Genomic DNA, 19,970 nt, shown 5'->3' with positions numbered 1-19,970 from the left:
GTTAAAAGTTTTTATTTCCCTTTCCCCAATTTTTAATAATAATTTTGAAAATTATTTATCGTTAGAACGAATATTGATTTCTAATTTTAAAATTTTGGATAAGTTCCATAAATATGAAGATTTAATAGTTTGTTCAAGTATAATTTTTCTATTACCGTTTTTTATCAATGAGAGAATCTGACGAAAATCACCTCGTAAAATAATTGATTTACTTCCAAAATATTTTTGAGTATAACATAAATCTCTTAACGTGTTTTCGACTCTTTCCAATGCTTTTTTTGAAATTATTAAAGCCTCATTCCAAACAATTAAATCAATGTCTTTTAATTTTTGTTATCTGATTCAAATTTAGAAAACTCACTCTCTATATTATTGAGATCTAAAGGAAGTCTAAAAAATTGATGACTGGTCATCCCCTTTTTTAAGCAAAATTGATGCTATGCCAGTCAATGCCACTGACATGATTTTTGTATTTTGAGAAATATAAAAACCAATTAGATTTTTGTATAAATAAGATATTTCCGACCCTCCAGGATCATCTATAAAGAAAATATTATTTTTTTCGCAAGTAATATGAAATATATTTTTCTGGTCATTATTCAAACTTTTATACATCAAGTTAAACATTTCTTTACCGAATCGTATTTCATCATTTATATCTTTTTTTTACTCTCCATTTTTTTTTGGTGTAGATAAATCAAAGCATTTTCATAATTTATCTTCTGTTTCTAAAATTTGGTTAATATGTAAAAAAGCTAAATTATATTTATTATTAGACAAACCCTTCGTAAAAAATTCGTTGTATTTATTTCGTATTTAATTACCTTGAACGTTTTTTAAAATTAAAAACCAAGCAAAAAATTGTCCTAATCGATATGGAAACATAACAGCAGTTGCTTCTTCAAAAATATCATCCATTTTTTCATCATCGTCTATTAAACCCATTGCAATTGCAGAATCTTCAAAAGTTTCATAAGTTATTCCTTCATATGTTCTAATGTCTTTGAACGATGTCAAACCAGTTACTTTATTTAATACAAGTTTAAAAAAAAATCTTTCATGATCTTTTGGAGATACAATGTTTAATCGACCAATTGCAATGTATATTTTGTAACAAGGTATTTATTGTCGAATAGTACAAATGCTTAGTTTAATGGCGCACACACGTTCGCACGAGCACCAGTCGCCGAATAATCCACAGCTGAACCTCAGATCACAAGCCGTCGTAAACTTCCACCATCTCTCCTCTTCTCCCACCTTGTTCACTACTCACAGTTGTCCTATTAATGGTCCCGAGGCATGAGCGGAGGGGTTGAGGAATCTACCAACATTCCCGCCCGCCTTGTTCCTTGAACAAAGATCGACGCCCGCCCGCCGTCCCAGATCTCGTTAATGATTAGGGAGGGGCTTCTGCCGAAGAAGGGATCGAAGAAGTGACTGGGAGTAGCGCTAATTTGGTGACTGGGCGGTCATTTTGCCCGAACGCCATCTTGACAGTGGCAGCCCGCACCAGCCCGTCGACGCCAGGATGAACCCGGATGACTCGTCCCAGGTGGCAGCGACCGTTGGATTGAAGTAGGGTTGGGTCAAGCAGCACGACCACGTCTCCGACGATAAAATTGCGACGAGGGGTTGCCCACTTCGGCCTCTGCTGAAGTGTATTGAGGTACTCGCGGCTCCAACGGAGCCAGAATTGAGCACGGATCCCACGTACGAGGTCCCAATGAGCTAGTTGGTCTAATCGGTCCGTCGATGGGGGAGCCTCGATGAGTGATTGGAGAGGAGCACCGATGAGAAAATGACCCGGAGTGAGAACGTCAAGATCATCGCGGTCACCAGTCAGAGGGCACAATGGGCGACTATTTAGTACCATCTCGATCCCAGCGAGAACGGTTGAGAATTCTTCGTATGTAAGGTGGCGTGAACCCATGACACGGCCTAGATGACCCTTGACTAACATGACGGCTGCCTCCCAGAGGCCGCAAAAGTGAGGTGCGCCCGGGGGGATGAACTGCCAGGAGATGCCCTGGTCTGCCAAGGTCCCAGCGACGAGGTTCCAGTTAATCTCAGCCTGGCGTAAAGTGTCACGCATCTCCACATCGGCACGGTGGAAGTCAGTGGCGTTGTCACTCCAGAGCTCCGACGGTCGTCCTCGTCGTCCTATGAATCGTGCAAGGGCGCCCATAAAAGACGCTGTTGAGAGATCCCCTACCAGCTCCAAGTGAAGAGCCTTTGTAGTCATGCACACGAATATGACGATGTAGCCCTTTGTAGTGTGGATCCCGTGGCCCCTTGCGGAAAGGACTAGAAAAGGTCCTGCATAATCTACTCCATTCCAACAGAAAGAGCGGGAGGAAGTGACCCTTGAGGCTGGAAGGGGGGCCATCATCTGGGAAGCGGGGCGCGCTTGAAGTCGGGCGCATACTACGCATTGGCGGATGAACGTCTTAATTCTTCTTGGGCCTCCAACAATCCAAGCACGCTCAGCTGTGTAGGCGCTCGTAAGGCGGTAACCATCATGAAGCGCCCGAGAGTGTGCCCACGAGATCACCAGCCAGGACAGGTGACATGATCCACTGATGATGGGAGGGTGCTGCTCATTGTAAGGTAGCGATGAGTTTTGAAGCCGCCCACCGACGCGGATGATCTCGTCCGTGCCGAAGAAGGCTGCAAGAAGTGTTAATGACGAAGCCTTTGGCAGTGTTCCCCCTCGCTTTAGGATCTGGAGCTAATCTTTGAAGGTTGAGGTCTGGCTTAGGCGGACCCAAGCTTCTAGTGTGGCATCGAGCTCTATTGTCGTAAGCCGAGAGGATAGCGGTGGGGTCGGATCCCGCCCGAGGTATCGTCTGAGTCCTCAACGTAGGCATGCGAGGAAACGTAAGAGGACATCGAGAGTCGAGAACCGCTTGAAGATGTCAAACTCGAGGTTCTGTATAACGCAATAAGCATGCAGCGTTGGAGCAGAGTGTCTGATATTTTCTTTGGGCCAGGAATTCTGCTCCTCCACGAGCCAACTGGGCCCTTCTCACCACAGGGGGTGAAGATGGAGTTCGCTCATGTCTGAGCTTCGGGTGGCGACGTCCGCGGGGTTGGATTCGGTCGGGACATAGTGCCAGACTCGGGTTGGCAGCGTCTCTTGAATATGGGCCACGTAATTGTCAACGAGAGAGTTTTTTGTGGGCTCGTCTGAGCAAAGCCAGCTGAGGACTACTTGAGAGTCACACCAGGCGTGACAGCGGTCGGCTGTGACTCCGAGTTCATTTGCGGCCGATCGCAGTAGTTTGGTGGCCAGAAGTGTCGCTCTGAGCTCCAATCGTGGGATGGTCATGCGAGTTGAAGTCCAAGACATTGGCTTGAGGCTACGAATTGGCGATAGCTTTCTTCGAGCGAGAAGAATGCAACATCGTGTGCGGCCGTCAGAGTCCTGGACTCGGGAGTACACTACGGCGGACATGGCTCGTCGACTGGCATCAGAGAAAGCGTGGAGCTGCAGCTCAAGATGGGGGCCATGGCCAATCTAGCGTGGCAGGGTGAATCCTGATATGCTTCGGAGCTGTTCAATGAAGGTGGCCCATCTCTTTACCATTGATGTAGGGACAGCTTTATCCCAATCAAGTCGTGCGCGCCAGAGATCTTGTACCAAGAGCTTGGCATTTAGGGTGATAGGTGCTAACCAGCCACACGGGTCGAATAGGCGAGCGAGAGCCGCGAGCATGCCACGTTTCGTCCTTTGTGGCTGAACGTCTGGAAGGGTGAGCGTAAAGCTATCCGAGATTGGATCCCAGCTGACTCCCAGCTCGCTGACTGATCCATCTTCGCCCAATTGGCGCCACGAGCGCCTCAAGCGGGTTTCTTCAGGAAGGTCGTCCAACAGCTCTGGCACGTTGGCTACCCACTTTCTTAGGGGGAATTGGCCGGCTTGTAGGAGACCAATCACCTGGTCACGGAGATGACGGGCAGTCTCTATGGAATCCGCGCCTGAGAGGATGTCGTCCACGTAGCGGTCGTTCCGAACGACGGGAACGGCGTCAGGCCAGTTGGATCCTTCGTCGCTGCACAGCTGCTTTATTGTACGTAGCGACAGGTACGGTGAGCAACAAGCTCCGTAGGTGACGGTCAGCAGCTAATAGTGCGTGGGGGGTGTATGTGGTGTGGGGCTCCATACAATGCGCTGCAAGTCAACGTCATTCTCGTCGATTCTGATTTGGTGAAACATCATTTTGACGTCGCTGCAAAAGGCCACACGATGTCTTCGCCAGCGCAAAAGAACGATCGGTAGCGCTGTCTGGAGTCGGAGGCCGGCATGAAGTATATCGTTCAGGCTGTACCCGCTCGAGGTTGGCTGTGATGCATTGAAGACGACACGAAGCTTTTCCTTTAGATCTCCACTCTGCCAAATGCCGTGATGTTGAATGTAGTGAATGGGGCCCTTGTGGGCGGCCAGTTGGACGCCGGTCAACGGTCGCATATGGCCAAGGGTAAGGTATTCCTCCATGAATCGGGTGTACTCGATAGCCATCTTTGGGGTCCGTTCGAAACGGCGCTGCAAGGCGTGAAGCGAGGCCAGGGCACCTCGCAGGCTGTCTCCCAGAAACTGCAAGCTATCTTGCTTCAGAGGAAGACGCAGGATGTAGCGATCGTCCCCGTCGCGTTGGTGTTTAGAGAATATGTGTTTTCAGTCGACGTCCGCCGGAGATCGCCGTTGTACTTGGGGTATATCTTCCAGCTCCCAAAAGCGCTGTACCAATGACACGAGTTGCCGGTGCCAGGGAGGGCTCGGATCTTCCTGCTGGGTCGCATATGAAGCGGGGGTTACCAAGCCGTAACCGCAGGGGGGGGGCGCGACCAGTGAGTACCCAGTCAAATATGGTGTGCTGCCCCACGATCTCACCACGCTGAACATGCCCGGGTCGAAGTAAGTTCGCGTATGTGTCTGCCCCCATGAGGACATCCACCTTTCCCGGGATGTCGAAGTTGGGATCAGCAAGGTGATTGAGATCTGCCCATTGTTGACCCACTTCTGGATGCAGCGGGGCGGCGGGAGAAAAGATTCTGAGGCGTGGCAGACAGTGGACATGAAGTGGGAGCGAGGCCTGGCCAATAGAGGGCTTTAAGTACAGGCATGCCCGGAAGAGAGACCGAGCCGCGCTGTCGCCTCCAAGCCCAAGAACTGTCGCATCTGTGGTCTCTAGCTAAGCCCCCAGTCGTCGAGCAAGATTAATTGAGGCAGCCATTATTTCAGAGCATGGGTCCAGCAGCGCTCGGACTTTCACCAGCTCGCCCTTCCGACCGCGCAGACTGACAACGGCAGTCGGAAGCACCGATAGTCAGCGCTGTGATGAGCTCTTAGTCTCGTGGAGCTCGTCAGCGTTAAGCTTCGTCTTCTTGGGTGGATTCGCGTCGTGATTAGTTGGGTCCAAGTCACGCTTACGACTCCCGTCGTGCAGTAAGGTGTGGTGCGTGGCCTGGCAAGAGATCCTGGAGGGGCATGTCCAAGCTGAGTGCCCTGTCTTTAAGCAGTTAAAACACAGCTTCTCTCTAAAAACAAGCTTCCTCCGTGCGGCGAGATCCAAGTCCTGAAACCGGCTGCAGTGACCAACGTAGTGGGCGTCACCGCAGGCTGGGCAGGGGAGGCTTGTGCGAGTTACAAGGCTACGATGGTTGCGGCCTGCTGATGGCGGCGCCGGAGTGCGGTTACTCGACCCGCTTGTCAACTTTGGTGGACGTGATGCCTCAATGAAGCTAAGTGCGCGACATCGGCGTCTGAGGAATTTGGTGAGGGCAGCGAACGTGGCCACCTCGGCATCAGGCTCTGATTGAGCTGCCTCCAACTGTTGCAACTCATCTTCCCAATGGCGCCTCGTTGTGGGATCCAGACCAGTGGTGGCAGAGTCCACAAGCCAGTGATCCCAGTGGTCGACCGGACATTTTAAGACTCGTAGCTGGTCGCGGTGGCGTTCGAGTGTATCTAGCAGTCTTTGTAATCCAGCTGCTGATTCATCCTGGACTGGTTTTAGATTACGGAGTGCCGACAGATGGTCTTGAATAAGGAGACGGCGGTGTTGAAAACGAGCCTCGAGTAGGTTCCAGGCAGTGGTATAATTGGATCCCACAGTTTGCACGGTATCCAGAGTCGCCTTTGCCTCGCCCTGTACCAAAGATTTGAGGTAGAACAAGCGTTCGACGTCGGTCAGTTGTTTGTCCTCATGGATGAGTGCTCTGAACAGATCTCGAAACGGCTCCCAGTCTTCCCGCTTGCCTGAGAAGGTTGGGATATTGATTTGTGGCAGTCGTGGCCCACGATAACTCCCGATCGATCCTTGCGTGCTGCCGTCCATAGATGGATCTCGGGTGAGGCGGGTCATAGGCGGGTCATAGGTGGACTTGGCTGCAGTGTAAAGTTCTGCAGCGTAGTCTCAATCAGCTTGACGTGGATGAATTGAAACCGAGACCAGTGGCTGTTCAAAAGCTCGAGGCGCACTTCCACTGATCCGTGTGTCCATTGACTCGTCGGTATACCCGTTACCTCGGCTGCGAAGCCGGTTAGTACCTCAGCGAGGGCTTTCTGGCTTCCAAGCAAAGCGGTTTCATTTCCCTTTGTCCTGTAACAGAGCAGGGACTTAGTTCGACGCCTAACCTTAAAAGGAGAACTTGAATGTTTGATCAGCGGGGGATCATAATTCGTGAGCTCGGGCACCTGTGTCAACGTCTAATAGTGGCGCGGGTACGGTTTGATCGCATCCGTGGCCTTACATGCGCTGACGAGATAAAGGAAACGAGATAAAGGGAGTGCAAGCACGTGCACCTGGCGCGGCGCGGCGTCATGTCTGCGGCGTCTGCCCAAGGGCGTGTCATTGCATCTGCCTCCCAAGGCGTGGGCTAGGCGGCGACCATACCCGGGTACCAGAGGAGTGCCTCTTGGTCATAGTCGTGCACGTCACTATGCGTACGCAAGGAGAAAGCCTCACTCGCAGCAAGAGTAGTCGAGTGCACCGCCACACAACCGCGCTCACATTCCTCGATCCACGTGCGTGCGATGGCGTTTTAACCTTACTGTGTCTCCAGGACGAGCCCCTGTATCCCTATAATTATTTAGTCGGCGGTATACTTACATGTTAAATTTGAAGATCCGGCTCGAAGGACCAATGTATATTTTGTAACAAGGTATTTATTGTCGAATAGTAAAAGTGCTTAGTTTAATGGCGCACACACGTTCGCACGAGCACCAGACGCCGAATAATCCACAGCTGAACCTCAGATCACAAGCCGTCGTAAACTCCCACCATCTCTCCTTTTCTTCCACCTTGTTCACTACTCACAGTTGTCCTATTAATGGTCCCGAGGCATGAGTGGAGGGGTTGAGGAATCTACCAACATGCAATATTTTTTATTATATTTTTTCTCTAGGATAAATTTTTAGTTCAAGATTACTATTTGAATTTCCATATGTTTAAATATTGTTGTTCGAGAAATTAACTGTAACGTGAGCATGTAATAAATCTGAGAAGCTTTTAATTTTGATACTTGTACCATAAATCCGATTTTTTGACATTATGTTAATATATTTATCACTTATTTTTACATTTTGATAATAATCTTTTTCTACTATAAATTTATAATAATTTTGCAATTTATTTACAAGATTATTGATTACTAAAAAACGAGCTCTTATCTTCGTCACTATACAGAAAATAAGAAATTTCCGTCCCCTTTTACGCTAACTTTTATACTGTTCATTTTAAAAAATTTTAAAAATATTTATTTGATATTGAATTAAATATTAATAGTAGAAAGTACAAACGATTATTCTAATTTCCAGTGTGGAGCACCGTGAACAAATTATTTCCATATTTGTCATTGAATCTGAAAAAGAAAAATTCTTTCTGACCAATTATCAATTAATAAAATATAAAATGCATAATAGTGATAAAAATAATACAAAGTATATGTTATATAAAATTTAAATAATGTGTCAAATAATAACATTAAAAAAATAATGTATACCTTTTTTCTCCAAACATAACGGGGAGTTCTAAAAGAAACTTCCAAGGTACCACAATAATACCTTCTGGGTGGTGTGGAAATATACTGATCAATACGTAACTAGTAAAAATCCAGATTTACAATTACTTAATAGTTTCCTGTCTATGGCAAAGAGTACAACTTGAGTGGCCAAAGGGTAAGGTTGTTGTATGCTTGTGCTCTATTCGCGAATCGAATAATTTTCACCAGTTGTTTCTGAAGCTAATGAATATTCTTTTGATGTAAGAAAGTGTTTTATTGATTTGATCACATTTTTTTTAATTCTAAATAGTTAAACACTTTCTTAAATCAAGCAAACGTATTCTTAGTTCTCTGAGTAAATAATATAAATTACACACTCAACTCAAAAAAAATTCCCACAAATCAAAAAAATATTTCTTTACATCAAGAAAATATTTACTAGCTTCTAAAATAAAACCGGTAAAGAAGTATACATGAGTTTTAAGTGCGATATTACTTAATACTAATAAATTTGATGCTAAAATATTTCCAAGTAAATATTATCTAGAAATAAAAGTGTATCTTACTTGTGTATGATAATATAGAATAAAATCTATATTCTATCCCAAACAGTTAAGCATTTTTTAAATCCAGTAAACAATTTTTTTTCCCCGAGTATGTAATATAGATTTCATACTATATTATCTTAAACAAGTTAGATACGCTCTTGTTTCTAGATAATATTTACTTGGAACTATTGTAGTATACAATTTATTAGCATTAAGTAATATTGTACTTAAAACTCGGGTATGCTTGTTTACTGGTTTTATTTTAGAAGATAGTAAATATTTTCTTGACGTAAAGAAATATTTTATTGATTTGCGTCCATTTTTTTGAGTCCAAACAGTTGAGCATTTTTTTTAATCAAGTAAACATTTTCTTACTTTCCTTAGTACACAATACAGATTTCATACTATATTACTTTAAACAAGTTAAATTTTTTCTTATTTCTAGAAAATATTAACTTAGAACTATTCAAGCATGAAATTTACTTGAATCTAGTATATTTATATTTAAATTTCCCATAAAAATTTATAATATATGATCTAATAAAAATTTACTAAAATGTAGTAAATTAGGTTCCAATTTTAAGTAAATATCGATTCAACATGGTTGTTTAGAATCAAGAAAATTAGTTTACTGTATTCAAGAATTTATTTTTTCTTTTCTAGAGAGTATTTTCTTGTTTCTTGTATATTTTATTTCTTTTTATGTAGTTTTTTGGTAACCTTGTAATTATTCAACTACAAGAAAAATTCACTTAAAAGTAAACAAATTTTCTTGAATTTTTAGCCAATCGAGCTCAAGTAAACGGATTTTCTTGAATCAAGTAAATTTTTTTTTCAGTGTAGTATTTTTATAGTTCGATTATCATAAGCAATAATATTTGCGTGTATAATTATATGATATATGATCTCATGACTATTTCATATAATGTTGTTAGCACAAATCTCATTTTAAGTAAATACTGAGTAAACATTGTTACCAAGCCAAGAATACAAGTTTATTAGATTCAGGAACTTTTTTTTTTAAATAAATTATTATTTGATCTTAGAATTTTTTTTTCTTAGTTCTGTATAGTTTTTATGCTATCTGATAATTTTATAAGTTTAAGTAAATATTTATTTGAGACTTCTAAAATTTATTTGAATCAAACAATCAGTTATTGGTTTTAAGATAACGAAAGTGAATGAAATTAAAGTAAACCGATTTTTTTAGTCTTGTAAATTTTTCATTCAGTGAAGGATGAAACTAGACACCGAACAAAAACTAGTACAAAGTCGTTTACGTATATTTTTAATTAAGTTTTGTCTATTAAATAGGAAAACTTCTACTTTTACAGTTTTATAATGTTTATCAAAAGTTACTATGTAAAAGAAACTTTTTAGATTGCAGATTACAGGTGATGTGTGCACCAGCAAGTTACGCAGCAATGGAAGCTGGAGTGGAAAAAAGTATCTGGTTTTAGGAAGCCACTTGTCTTTTAAGTGTGTAGGCTTGTACCTTAAGCTTTTTTTATTTTGAGCTAGACATCTTTGTGGGCAAGTTTCTTTCTTTCTTTGTGTTTGCCAACGTAAAATACACATGTGAAAAAAAATAAAAAATATTTTTTTAACACATACCAAATAAAAATTATAAAGCTTATAAGATCTCGTTTTTTAATCTGTAATTTTTTTTTAAGCTGCTGTCTTATTTCTTCTAACTCTACTCTGGTTTTTATACGTTCAGCCAACGTAAACTGATCATTGTCGCGTTGCTCTTTGAAACTTTAAAACTTATATGTTTATATGTATCACTAGATAAGTATCGAATACTTTTGTTTTTAGATTTAGCTGCTGTTCATGCATTAAACCTTTGCAATAACTGACAACTATTCTAGTATAATTCATCCCAATACCTTTTAACTGGGCTCAGTACCACGTCATTTACAGTTGGTCAGTTTTCCAACTGTTTTATTCCTTGCCTTGACTCTATTTACAGATTCTGACTTTTATCTAGCCTTTTGAATTAAAACAAATAAATATACGTTCTGTCATTTCTTCCACTGTTAAAAAACTTAAAAATAATTTCAACCAAAAAACAAACACACACTTAAAAATTGGTGCCTTAGACACCAAGAGAATTTGAAAGACGGGGAAGGGTCCAAGTCTATACCTGAAAAATTTACAAGCGCATGTTAACCAACACGTATCCAATACGTCTAAATAAACAAAAAGTATTGTGTGTAGATTTATTGCGTGTAGGCTTAGACTTTTTCTGGAAAATAGCACTACAACTAGTTTTAACGCTACAGAATATTGATGTCTTCCTCCTGACTAGTCTGATATTACAACAGCAGGCTAGAAGACCACTCTGAGGTGTCCAGGTAGTCACATTTGCTGAAACGTCTGCCAAGAAAAAATTTAGATCACTAGTCCTTTTTAGGGCTATCAAACGTTGAACTACCTTGCCAACAAATATTGTATATAACAACTCAACAAAGTTGACAAAAAACAGCCCTCAGGGTTCACAAAAGTTTTTAACAGTGCCTATAGTCGCAAGAGGGCAAATTAGAAGGAAGATTTGAAATGTATACAATTTTAAATGTCAAGGAGCTGACTCAGAACACTTATCAGGATTGAAACATCAACCTCCAAATTGACAAATAAAGAATTAATTAAAAGAGAAATTGGATTTCCATTATAATCTTGACATTGATGACTCAAATCTTCCAGCTATTTGGGGAGGTAGAATGATATGTACTTGTATTCATTCCCGTGAGAGATGAGACTCCAGGACTTAGTTGCTTTGATGGAAAAGTATTGTAATTAATAAAATTTTTTTATAAAATATTTTTTGTTAAATTTAAATCTCTACAGTTTTAAGAAATGGCCCCTTTTCATTTATTAAAACATGAGAAAGTGCAAATCAACGGCCCTGTAGGGCCAACAATTATTTTAGGGCGTAAGTTCACACAGCACTTTCTTACAGCTTATTATTCAAACAAAACTGCATGGATCCAAAGAAAAAGAAGCTTTTTTAATTAGAATTAGGTATCTACACACTACGGTTCCCCGCTTAATGAATTTTTCTATCCTCATGTGTGGACGTGGATTTAGTTTTTCATACACACACACACACACACAAAAGAAACTACATCAATAAATGCATGTATGGAAATTCGTATGGAATTTTTTATTGTAATAAGCAGTACAGTGTTGAAATTTGTATTCTCGTGTATCAAAGAAGTATGCGTTTGTTAAACACACATGAATCACGTACGTTTTTTAAATGATGCAGACACAAAGATGGTTTCATTGTTCCTGGGGCAATAGTATGTACCTGATCCTTAGTACATCAGCTAAGCTGAAAAAAGCTTACCATGGGCTGCCCTCATAGAGGTCTTAGGGGCCCTTTGCATGCTCACGCAGTGCCTCAGTCGGCTAGGTTGCGGGTCAGCATGCAGGAGACCAAGGTTCGATTCCCAGCCCGTACGAGTTTTCGAGCAAGGACCTCTGTAAATTTTCACACGTGCTTTTTCACTGCGCAATTTCGCAATGCTTCTCGAGAAGGGCCAAAGAGATAATCGACTTTCTTGCAATAAAAAAGCCTATTTTCCTCCTACCCCTTCCCAGATATCCAACTAAAACTTGTGTGCCTATACATATTCTAATTAAATAAGACGTCTTATGACAGTTAATAAATAATTAAAAATAACATCCAATGGTAGTACTCTCATGTTTTGTATTTATTTAAAAATAAAACAACTTTTCGGCGGTTTGGACAACGTCCCAGCCCTCATCAAGTACAAAAATTTATAAGTAATAATAATTTTTTACCACAAATTTTAATAAAATACAATGAACTTAAATTAGGTTAAGCGTATAACATACCTCTGACTCTTACGGCAGGAATGTAAAATTGTAATGTAGTCAGAGTTTCAAGTTTAGCTGCTTTTATACTATAAACATACACATGTGACTTCGTACACGTACGCAGTACAATCAAATAAAAATCGCAAGCAGTTCCTTGTGAGAAGCCCATAAACAGTAAATATGTTCGTTAAATATTGTAATTGTTAAGTACTATGAATGAAATAAGCCTCCCAAATTATGCACATTAGGTTAATCCTCTTTCATAATTGACTTAGCGAGAGACTTATATCAATTTTTCAATTTCTCTGTATCTTGTTGTATATTAATATTGTTAGTAAAGTAATGTATATTTAACATTTTGGAAAAAAGGCGTTCTCTGTAATTTTTTTTTTATGGCTAAAGCTTACGTTGTACACTTAACTTCATTTGCGTTCATTGTATTTGATCAAAATTTGTATTGCAAAGAGTTTATTACTCATAGATTGTTGTACCTGATGAGAGCCGGAACGTCGTCCAAATGGCTGAAAACTTATTTTTTTTTAAATAAATACAAAAAATGACAATACCACTGTTGGACGCTGTTTTCAACTATAAACATTTTATTTATAGATGATTTGTATGAATAAGTATACTGCTGCACGTGAACCCACTCGCTTAGGCACGATCGCACCATTTAATGAATGAGCTTTTCCAATACAACTTGGGCCACTTTACGTATCTTAGACTCTATATCAGTTCTAAGGCTAAGTAGAACTACACACAGAAGGATGGTCAAGAACTTAGATAAGATTTGGAGATTTACCTACAATTATGTACAATCATTATCTGTGATGTATAATAACGTCTCTAAGTTTACTTAAATTTAAATATGCATAACAAATTTAGTTTACATGAAGATATAATTTTGTTCAGCCACAAAACTGCAATCGTGCAATCTAGAATCTGAAATACCTAAAGGAAGCGAACGGCATGATGGGCTGAACAAACAACCGACCGACCGAACGCAAAGTATAACGTATCCAAAGGGTTATTGTAGTGATTATGCACAAGCATTAAAAAAAACCATAAGAACAATTTTAATCTCTCTATAACTGACGTCACCATGCCTAGTGGACAGACTATCAACTATAAGAGTATGTCGAAACATCGTTGGCTACAATGGTAAAAAGTTTAAAGCCAGTTGAAAACTTCAGTGCACATCTTGGCAGAGCTTCCAATTTAAGCACTACTAACGATCAAGGAGAAAACTAATGTCACTGTAGATATCACTATGTATATTCACCAAGGTCCGAGATGCATATTGAAGTTTGTGACAGGCATCAAATTTTTAAACATCGCGACTAGTGCTGTATCACAACAGCTTATTTATGAGACGGCGAGACCTTGCCTAAGAAAAAATTGGCGCCGTTCACGTGTAGTAAGTATCCTTACATATACAAGTCACCTATAGATAGAGTATAAATAGACATACAAACTTTAATTAAACGTACATACATATGTATGTTTCTATATTATACGATGATTTTGGCGAAACTGTCCACACCCCTCCTTCTCACCACGACGTAAGCATAAGCTGCTGCTAGAACTCATGATGAACATAGATAGATTATCGTTGTTTATGATGGTTAGAACTGATATTTTTCTTACGTTGTTTTCAGGCACACGTATTCTTCCACTGACACTACTTATAATGGCACAATAAAAAAACTGCCATCGATTTCAAAGTAACTTGAATCTTACACCGCACTAAACAAAAAATCTCACAAATCTTTAAGTTTCGAAATTTCAAGGAGGTCTAGAAGATACTCACAATAGGCCTTAATAAAACATATAGGAATTCATTGTAACACCTACGAAATCTTTTGGATTACTTTTTCGACCAAATAACTCTGTCAATTTTTCATGCAATCCTCAAAATAAACGTATGTATTAACGTTTAGGGGTGTTGGCGCAAAATTACGTTGACGGACCCCACTCAAAGGACTTTCAGTTCCTGGTCAAATCGGCTAAAATTAATTTGTATTGTAGATTAAGATCTTCTGAACAAAAGTTCCCGCAGGCGCAAGTCCCGAAAATAGACAAATTTAGAGTAAATAATTATTCAAATCACCGATTCTGCAAATATTAGTTTGAGAGGTAACGTAGTACAGTCAATGGATGTACCCCGTTCAACGTACAGAGATACGATCAGAAAGGGTTACGTAAAGTGAATCTACCGTTTTTGACTATCAATAGGCACAATATAAAATTATTCTAGTTCAATCAATAGTAGAAAAAATATCTAGAACAAAAAGCGCTTATCATATTATAAACCAATATGAAACTTTAATCGTTTTGTTATTTTTGAACTAAAAATGTCAGCCAAAAGTACTCAATCAGGTTCATTATTATGAGTCAAGACAATTATTATTATTTAAATAGATAAACTAACCCTTCTTTTTAACATACAAATTCTTTAAAGACTGTCAACATTATTGTAACAAGTAAAATCTATTTTGTAAGTTACTATAACTAAATGAATCATTGACTGATAATAAGTAGTTTCCTCATTTCATGAACTAATTATTTTATTTGCACCGTTGCTGACAGGTACATTCAGCTTGGATTTCAACTCCATCACCACGTCCTCGTCGAGTTTTTATAACCTACTACTTGTTGGTCTTGCGTGATCCTGAATTTTTTTTCGTGGCAATGATGCTGATTTACAGACATAGGATCAAGTTTTGCTTAGACAAATAACCGTCTCTTGCGGCACATAATACTTTTGTCCTTACAACTTTGATTTTAAAGAATAATGAAAAAATATTTAGTTAAAGAATGTTAAGGATCCTGTTAAGATTCATTGGTGTTAGAATTAAAGTGATGTAATAAAATCCATGTGATAAAACTTTATGTCAAATCATGACACCCATTCTAATTCATTCTCATTTATGTTTGTTGTAAATGACTCGAACTTATTTTCTTAACTGATGGAAGTAATATTGAAATCATATAAATTGTTGTATAAAGTACAATAAGTATAAAACGCTTAGCATCAGCTATATTTCGCCTGGAAGTCAAAGAAAAAAAACTTTATTTTCCAGACATTATGACAAACATTCGGAAAGACTTTGAGCCAAGCATTTAAACAAACTGGCACCGACAATTGATCACTTGTATATTGTAGTTTACCAAACCGACGTTAAATAATGCCATCAACCCACTCAGCAGATCCACTGTTAGGATATATAAATTTAGAGTGTACAGAGCGAGAGCAAAAGGGCAATGAAATTAAAAGGCAACACTGAACAAAGACGACTTTAAACTCTGGTTTTCATCATTGAAGGGAAAAGAACACCATTTTTTACATAATAACAGACTATTTTATTACTGCATATTGACTATGTACAAGTACCTATACGTACTTGATGCATCGTCTAAGTCAGTTACGTCAGAAGCACTCATACGCATATGTATAAATTTATGTAACCAACTCTGATTCTTCGGGATACATATTAAAAGTTTGTTTTACATTCACAAAATAAAGTGCCTTAAAACTTATTGGAATTAACAAGGAAACATTTTCTTGGCTACAAAAAGTAATTATATCATTATCATGTATAATTTTACTGTTTTTTTAACCTGTTAAAAAAAAAGCAAATGACTAAGTCTGAAGTCCGACGTGCAGCATCCTGTTTGATGATTTATTTTTTACTATTTGACAAGAACAATTATTTTATAAGAACCTGTATTGATCGACTTGAAAGAAACAATTATGCAATATTAAGTATAAACTATATAAGGCCAGACCTTTAGCCAGGTAATAAACGAGTCATATAGCCGTACATTCAGCTAGACTTTGAGCAATACATTGTGCCAGACTTTGAGCTATTCTTTAAGTCATACGTTAAGCCACATCTTAAGCATACATTCAATACATTCAATCAGACAGTATGCCATACTTTAAGCTATACTTTTAGCCATACTTTTAGCTATTTTTTTAAGCCCTACATTCAGACAGAGATGGAGTTATACTTTTAGCCAGACTTTACACCAGTTATTTAGCCAGACTGGCATTACTTATTGATTTATAAGATATTATAGTTTAACAACCTAACGTTATGTAGAGCCATTAACCCCCTGTTTTCGAAATATGAAGAGTGAGACACAACATTTGATTAGATCTCAAGATCGACAAAATCCCCAAGTTTTTACGTGTATCCGCAGTATGAAATACAAACTCAGTGTTCGCAGATCAAGGGCTAAGAAGTAAGAAAATTAAAAAGTAAGACTGGATGAAAACAACTATGAATTCTGGCTTTTATCATTAAGAAAGAAAAAGTGTCATTTTTTACATGAAAATGAACCATTTCATTACTTTGTTTCGACTATGCACGAGAACTCATACGTACTCGAGACATTATCTAAGTCAGTTACGTCTCAATCACCTATCCGCATATATATATGTATATATATATATATACTTATGTAACCATCTCAGATTATTCACGTCACGTTAAAGTTTGTTTGTATTTACAATACACAACTGCAAGTGCCTCAAAACTTATGAAAACTAGCAGGGTAAAATTTTCTTGACTACAAAAAATAGTTGTATCATCATAAAATACAATTGCACTGTATTCGTAACCTGTACAGAAAAGAACAAATGACAAAGTTTTAAGTCCGAGGTCTAGCGTAGTGTTCGATAGTATATCATGCAGTGTACATACATATATCTCAGAAGGGTTATGACGAAAGCCTTTACTGATTTTGACTTTGAAGAAGTGCATATTTGTTTTCACTGCTATTAAAGAGTAGCTCTTTTCCTTTAACAATCAATATTAGAGCTCTATATTTCCTCAATGATCGATGAACGCATAGGCTAGTAGCAGTAAGTTATTATATGGAGTGATCCAACTGTGAAAAAGTGCATCTACGCGAGAAAATCATAATTGTATAACTTATTTCTTTTATGAAGAGTACTAAGGTACTTTATCATATTTTGTATTGTACTGCTTAGCAATGACTAATATTTCATTAACAAAGAGACTTGTTTACTTTTTTTTTCTTAATATACACTCTTTCACAATCATCAACATTATAATCATTGAAAAATCACTATTTCATGATGAAGGGTTAAATAAATTATTATTAAATTATAATATGATTGATTTTCTAATTTCATGTTAATATATGTAATAATTTTTGAGTTGTGTCAACAGGTGCAGTTAACGTGGATCTTGTCTCTATACTGACTTCCTTGTCTAGTTTCTAAACTTTGACAAATGTTGATTTTAGTGTTCTGAAGTATCGCTGGTATTAATAATGACCTACTCTCTGACAAGCTTAAAATTTTCTGCTACAAGCAACTGCTCTCTTTCTATACATTATACTTTTTTACTTTCATTCTTTTCTACTCAAGAGCATATGATTTTTTTTTATATAGGTATTATTGTAAATTATAAGTATTTACATTAAAATAATCTGATTAGTTCTTCTGTAATGACATTATTGGATAATTTTGAAATCCTTTTAACTATTCTAATACACTGACGGTATCCGTTGTTGGGACTTTTAGATCTCTCTCACTACCTTACTTATGTACAAATATTTTTAACAATAATGTGTTGTCGACACATATATTTTTGTGATACTTGAAATTTTCAGTTATCTTTCACATCCCACATTCAACAAAATATTTACCATCAGCTAGTTGCTGAGCAACATAGTAGAAAAAGGGGTTGAAGGCATTCAAAACAAACATTATGGTAAATCCATTACCAACAGATTTCGTTCGATAGTTTAAAACTAATCTTGTCAACAGTTTGACACTTTTGTTTTAACTAAAAATCTATTTTTTAAATCATGCATTTTTTAATGAATATGTTAACAGTAAAAAGCTAACAATAATAAAGAACATTGCAATTAGGAAAAATATTGTTTATAAATGCCTTAAATATTTAAAAAATTAGATAATTACACACGCTCATTCATACACGTATTCATACACGAAGATTTACAATGGTAATGCTCGTTTATACCTGATATATATTCTTTCTATAGTGGATTTATTTGTGGTGGTCTATACCCAGCATCTTCTACCTTGTTGATTAACCCATATGATAAATAATGCACGTTCTTTTATAACCAGACAAATCCTAAATACCATAGGAAGCTGGTTACATGAACACATATTTCCAGTGTTCAAGCTCTAGTCTTACAAGTACAGTAATAACCTCTACTAAGATTATTGTTGACATCAGCGTTTAGCAAAAAGTATGTCCATAGTTGATACTTAGTCTGGTACAAAAATGAGAACAGACTCTTACTCTGAGGAATCCGGGCTCTGGCAATCCATCTATGTCTTTTATTATCTCAACTTGAAGTTCATCCTGTTTTCTTTGCAGATTATCTTGCACGTATGATAGTGCTGGTCTAATTTGATAAATTTCAGCTGTTAGTTCTTTTAAGAACTCGATTATTACAATTGAAAAGGCATTCATCTTATGCGCATTAAGACTAATCTATCTACAAGTAAAGTACGGAAGTATTTAATTAACTTTAAGGTTAAATATAATAAATGTATCGTATAAATAGATATGACTTTTCTAAAGAAACGTGCAATGAAAAATAAATTACATTAAGGAAAATCACTCTTTTCACTAAATACCTAACTTTCATTTTTTTTTTTAAGTCTTGTTCTTTGAAATACACCTTTCTAATAAAAAAATAGTGCTTATTATTGATGGTATACTTAGATGTGTAATAAATTACTTTGCAGACGTACTCTCTTTTGTTTAAAAAATTATCTTACTTTTTTCGATTTTGTTTATCCTGTATGTAATTGTACGTATTTATAATAAAATTTATTCCAAGTTTAAAATAAATTTTTTTGATACATAATTAGTTAAGTTACTTTGAATACTTATTCTTTAAATACAAGATTGTAGTCATTAGTTGGGTAATGTTGTTAGTAATTTTTATTTGAGTTAAATTTAAATACACACCTTCGAGCATTTCTTGCATCAAAATTTTTGGACTGAACCCTATTTTTAACATCATTTCTTTTTAATAATCTATCTTGTAATTGTCTAGCCATGACAGCATTTGCAGTTTCCAAGAACATAAGATTGTGAAATGTTTAAGTTTTAATGTAATAATTGAATAAAGAAACAGCCTATTTTTCAAATACTTTTGAGAAATTATTAGTGTATGTTAATGTCGCAATATGTAACTTTTTTATCAAAAAATAATACCTGCTAATAACAACACTGTAAGTACAATAAACGTCGCCAATATTTGGAAGAATATGAATTTTTTAAACATTCTTTGGTTATTCAAACATCAACTTCAAATGTCCATTTCGAGCTTCGACAATCCATCTCATTTTTTGTTATCATTCTAGATTCATCATCATCTTCGGGCGATAGTTGTCACGATCCTACTTGTAGTAACTGTGGCATTTTGTATGAGAATCCGTAATCCTCCAACAATGAAACAACATCCAGGTATCCTTCATCAATAATTGCAATGTAATCTTGTTAAAACCAATTGTTGAAGCTCTTCGTCATTATTCAGCTCACTTTGTAAGAT

At 37.8% G+C, this 19,970-nt stretch overlaps 5 protein-coding genes across 7 annotated transcripts in view; all 5 read right to left on the bottom strand.

The window, feature by feature from the left end:
- BORCS6 (BLOC-1 related complex subunit 6) overlaps positions 1-19,970 on the bottom strand; it is a 441,611-nt gene that overhangs the window by 19,772 nt on the left and 401,869 nt on the right. The window lies entirely within an intron of this gene.
- LOC149375748 (uncharacterized) lies at positions 1,397-2,386 on the bottom strand. Its single transcript, XM_089596182.1, has one exon. It carries the CDS (start codon positions 2,384-2,386, stop codon positions 1,397-1,399), a length of 990 nt encoding a protein of 329 aa, XP_089452308.1.
- Positions 3,026-3,454, bottom strand: LOC149375747 (uncharacterized). Its single transcript, XM_089596178.1, has one exon. The coding sequence runs from the start codon at positions 3,452-3,454 to the stop codon at positions 3,026-3,028; it is 429 nt and encodes a 142-aa protein (XP_089452304.1).
- Positions 3,518-4,468, bottom strand: LOC149375746 (uncharacterized). The gene is made up of 2 exons (XM_089596170.1): positions 4,166-4,468; positions 3,518-4,123 (listed from the first exon to the last, which is right to left on the bottom strand). The coding sequence occupies exons 1-2, from the start codon at positions 4,466-4,468 to the stop codon at positions 3,518-3,520; spliced, it is 909 nt and encodes a 302-aa protein (XP_089452296.1).
- Positions 5,328-6,365, bottom strand: LOC149375745 (uncharacterized). The gene has a single exon (XM_089596165.1). It carries the CDS (start codon positions 6,363-6,365, stop codon positions 5,328-5,330), a length of 1,038 nt encoding a protein of 345 aa, XP_089452291.1.

The sequence above is a fragment of the Copidosoma floridanum genome, unplaced genomic scaffold, assembly GCF_036245765.1.
Source record: "Copidosoma floridanum isolate Cflo_tuat_1 unplaced genomic scaffold, Cflo_Japanese_pri ptg000004l, whole genome shotgun sequence".
In the NCBI taxonomy this organism is placed as follows: Eukaryota; Metazoa; Arthropoda; class Insecta; order Hymenoptera; family Encyrtidae; genus Copidosoma; species Copidosoma floridanum.
The sequence above is the reverse complement of the archived record's forward strand: the minus strand, read 5'-3'. Positions and strand labels throughout refer to the sequence as shown.

Coding starts and splice junctions, on each gene's coding strand:
- LOC149375748 (XM_089596182.1), bottom strand. CDS start 2,386: ATGGCCCCCCTTCCAGCCTCAAGGGTCACTTCCTCCCGCTCTTTCTGT.
- LOC149375747 (XM_089596178.1), bottom strand. CDS start 3,454: ATGTCCGCCGTAGTGTACTCCCGAGTCCAGGACTCTGACGGCCGCACA.
- LOC149375746 (XM_089596170.1), bottom strand. CDS start 4,468: ATGCGACCGTTGACCGGCGTCCAACTGGCCGCCCACAAGGGCCCCATT. Junction 4,124..4,165: donor ACGTTGACTTGCAGCGCATT/GTATGGAGCCCC, acceptor ACGCACTATTAG/CTGCTGACCGTCACCTACGG.
- LOC149375745 (XM_089596165.1), bottom strand. CDS start 6,365: ATGACCCGCCTCACCCGAGATCCATCTATGGACGGCAGCACGCAAGGA.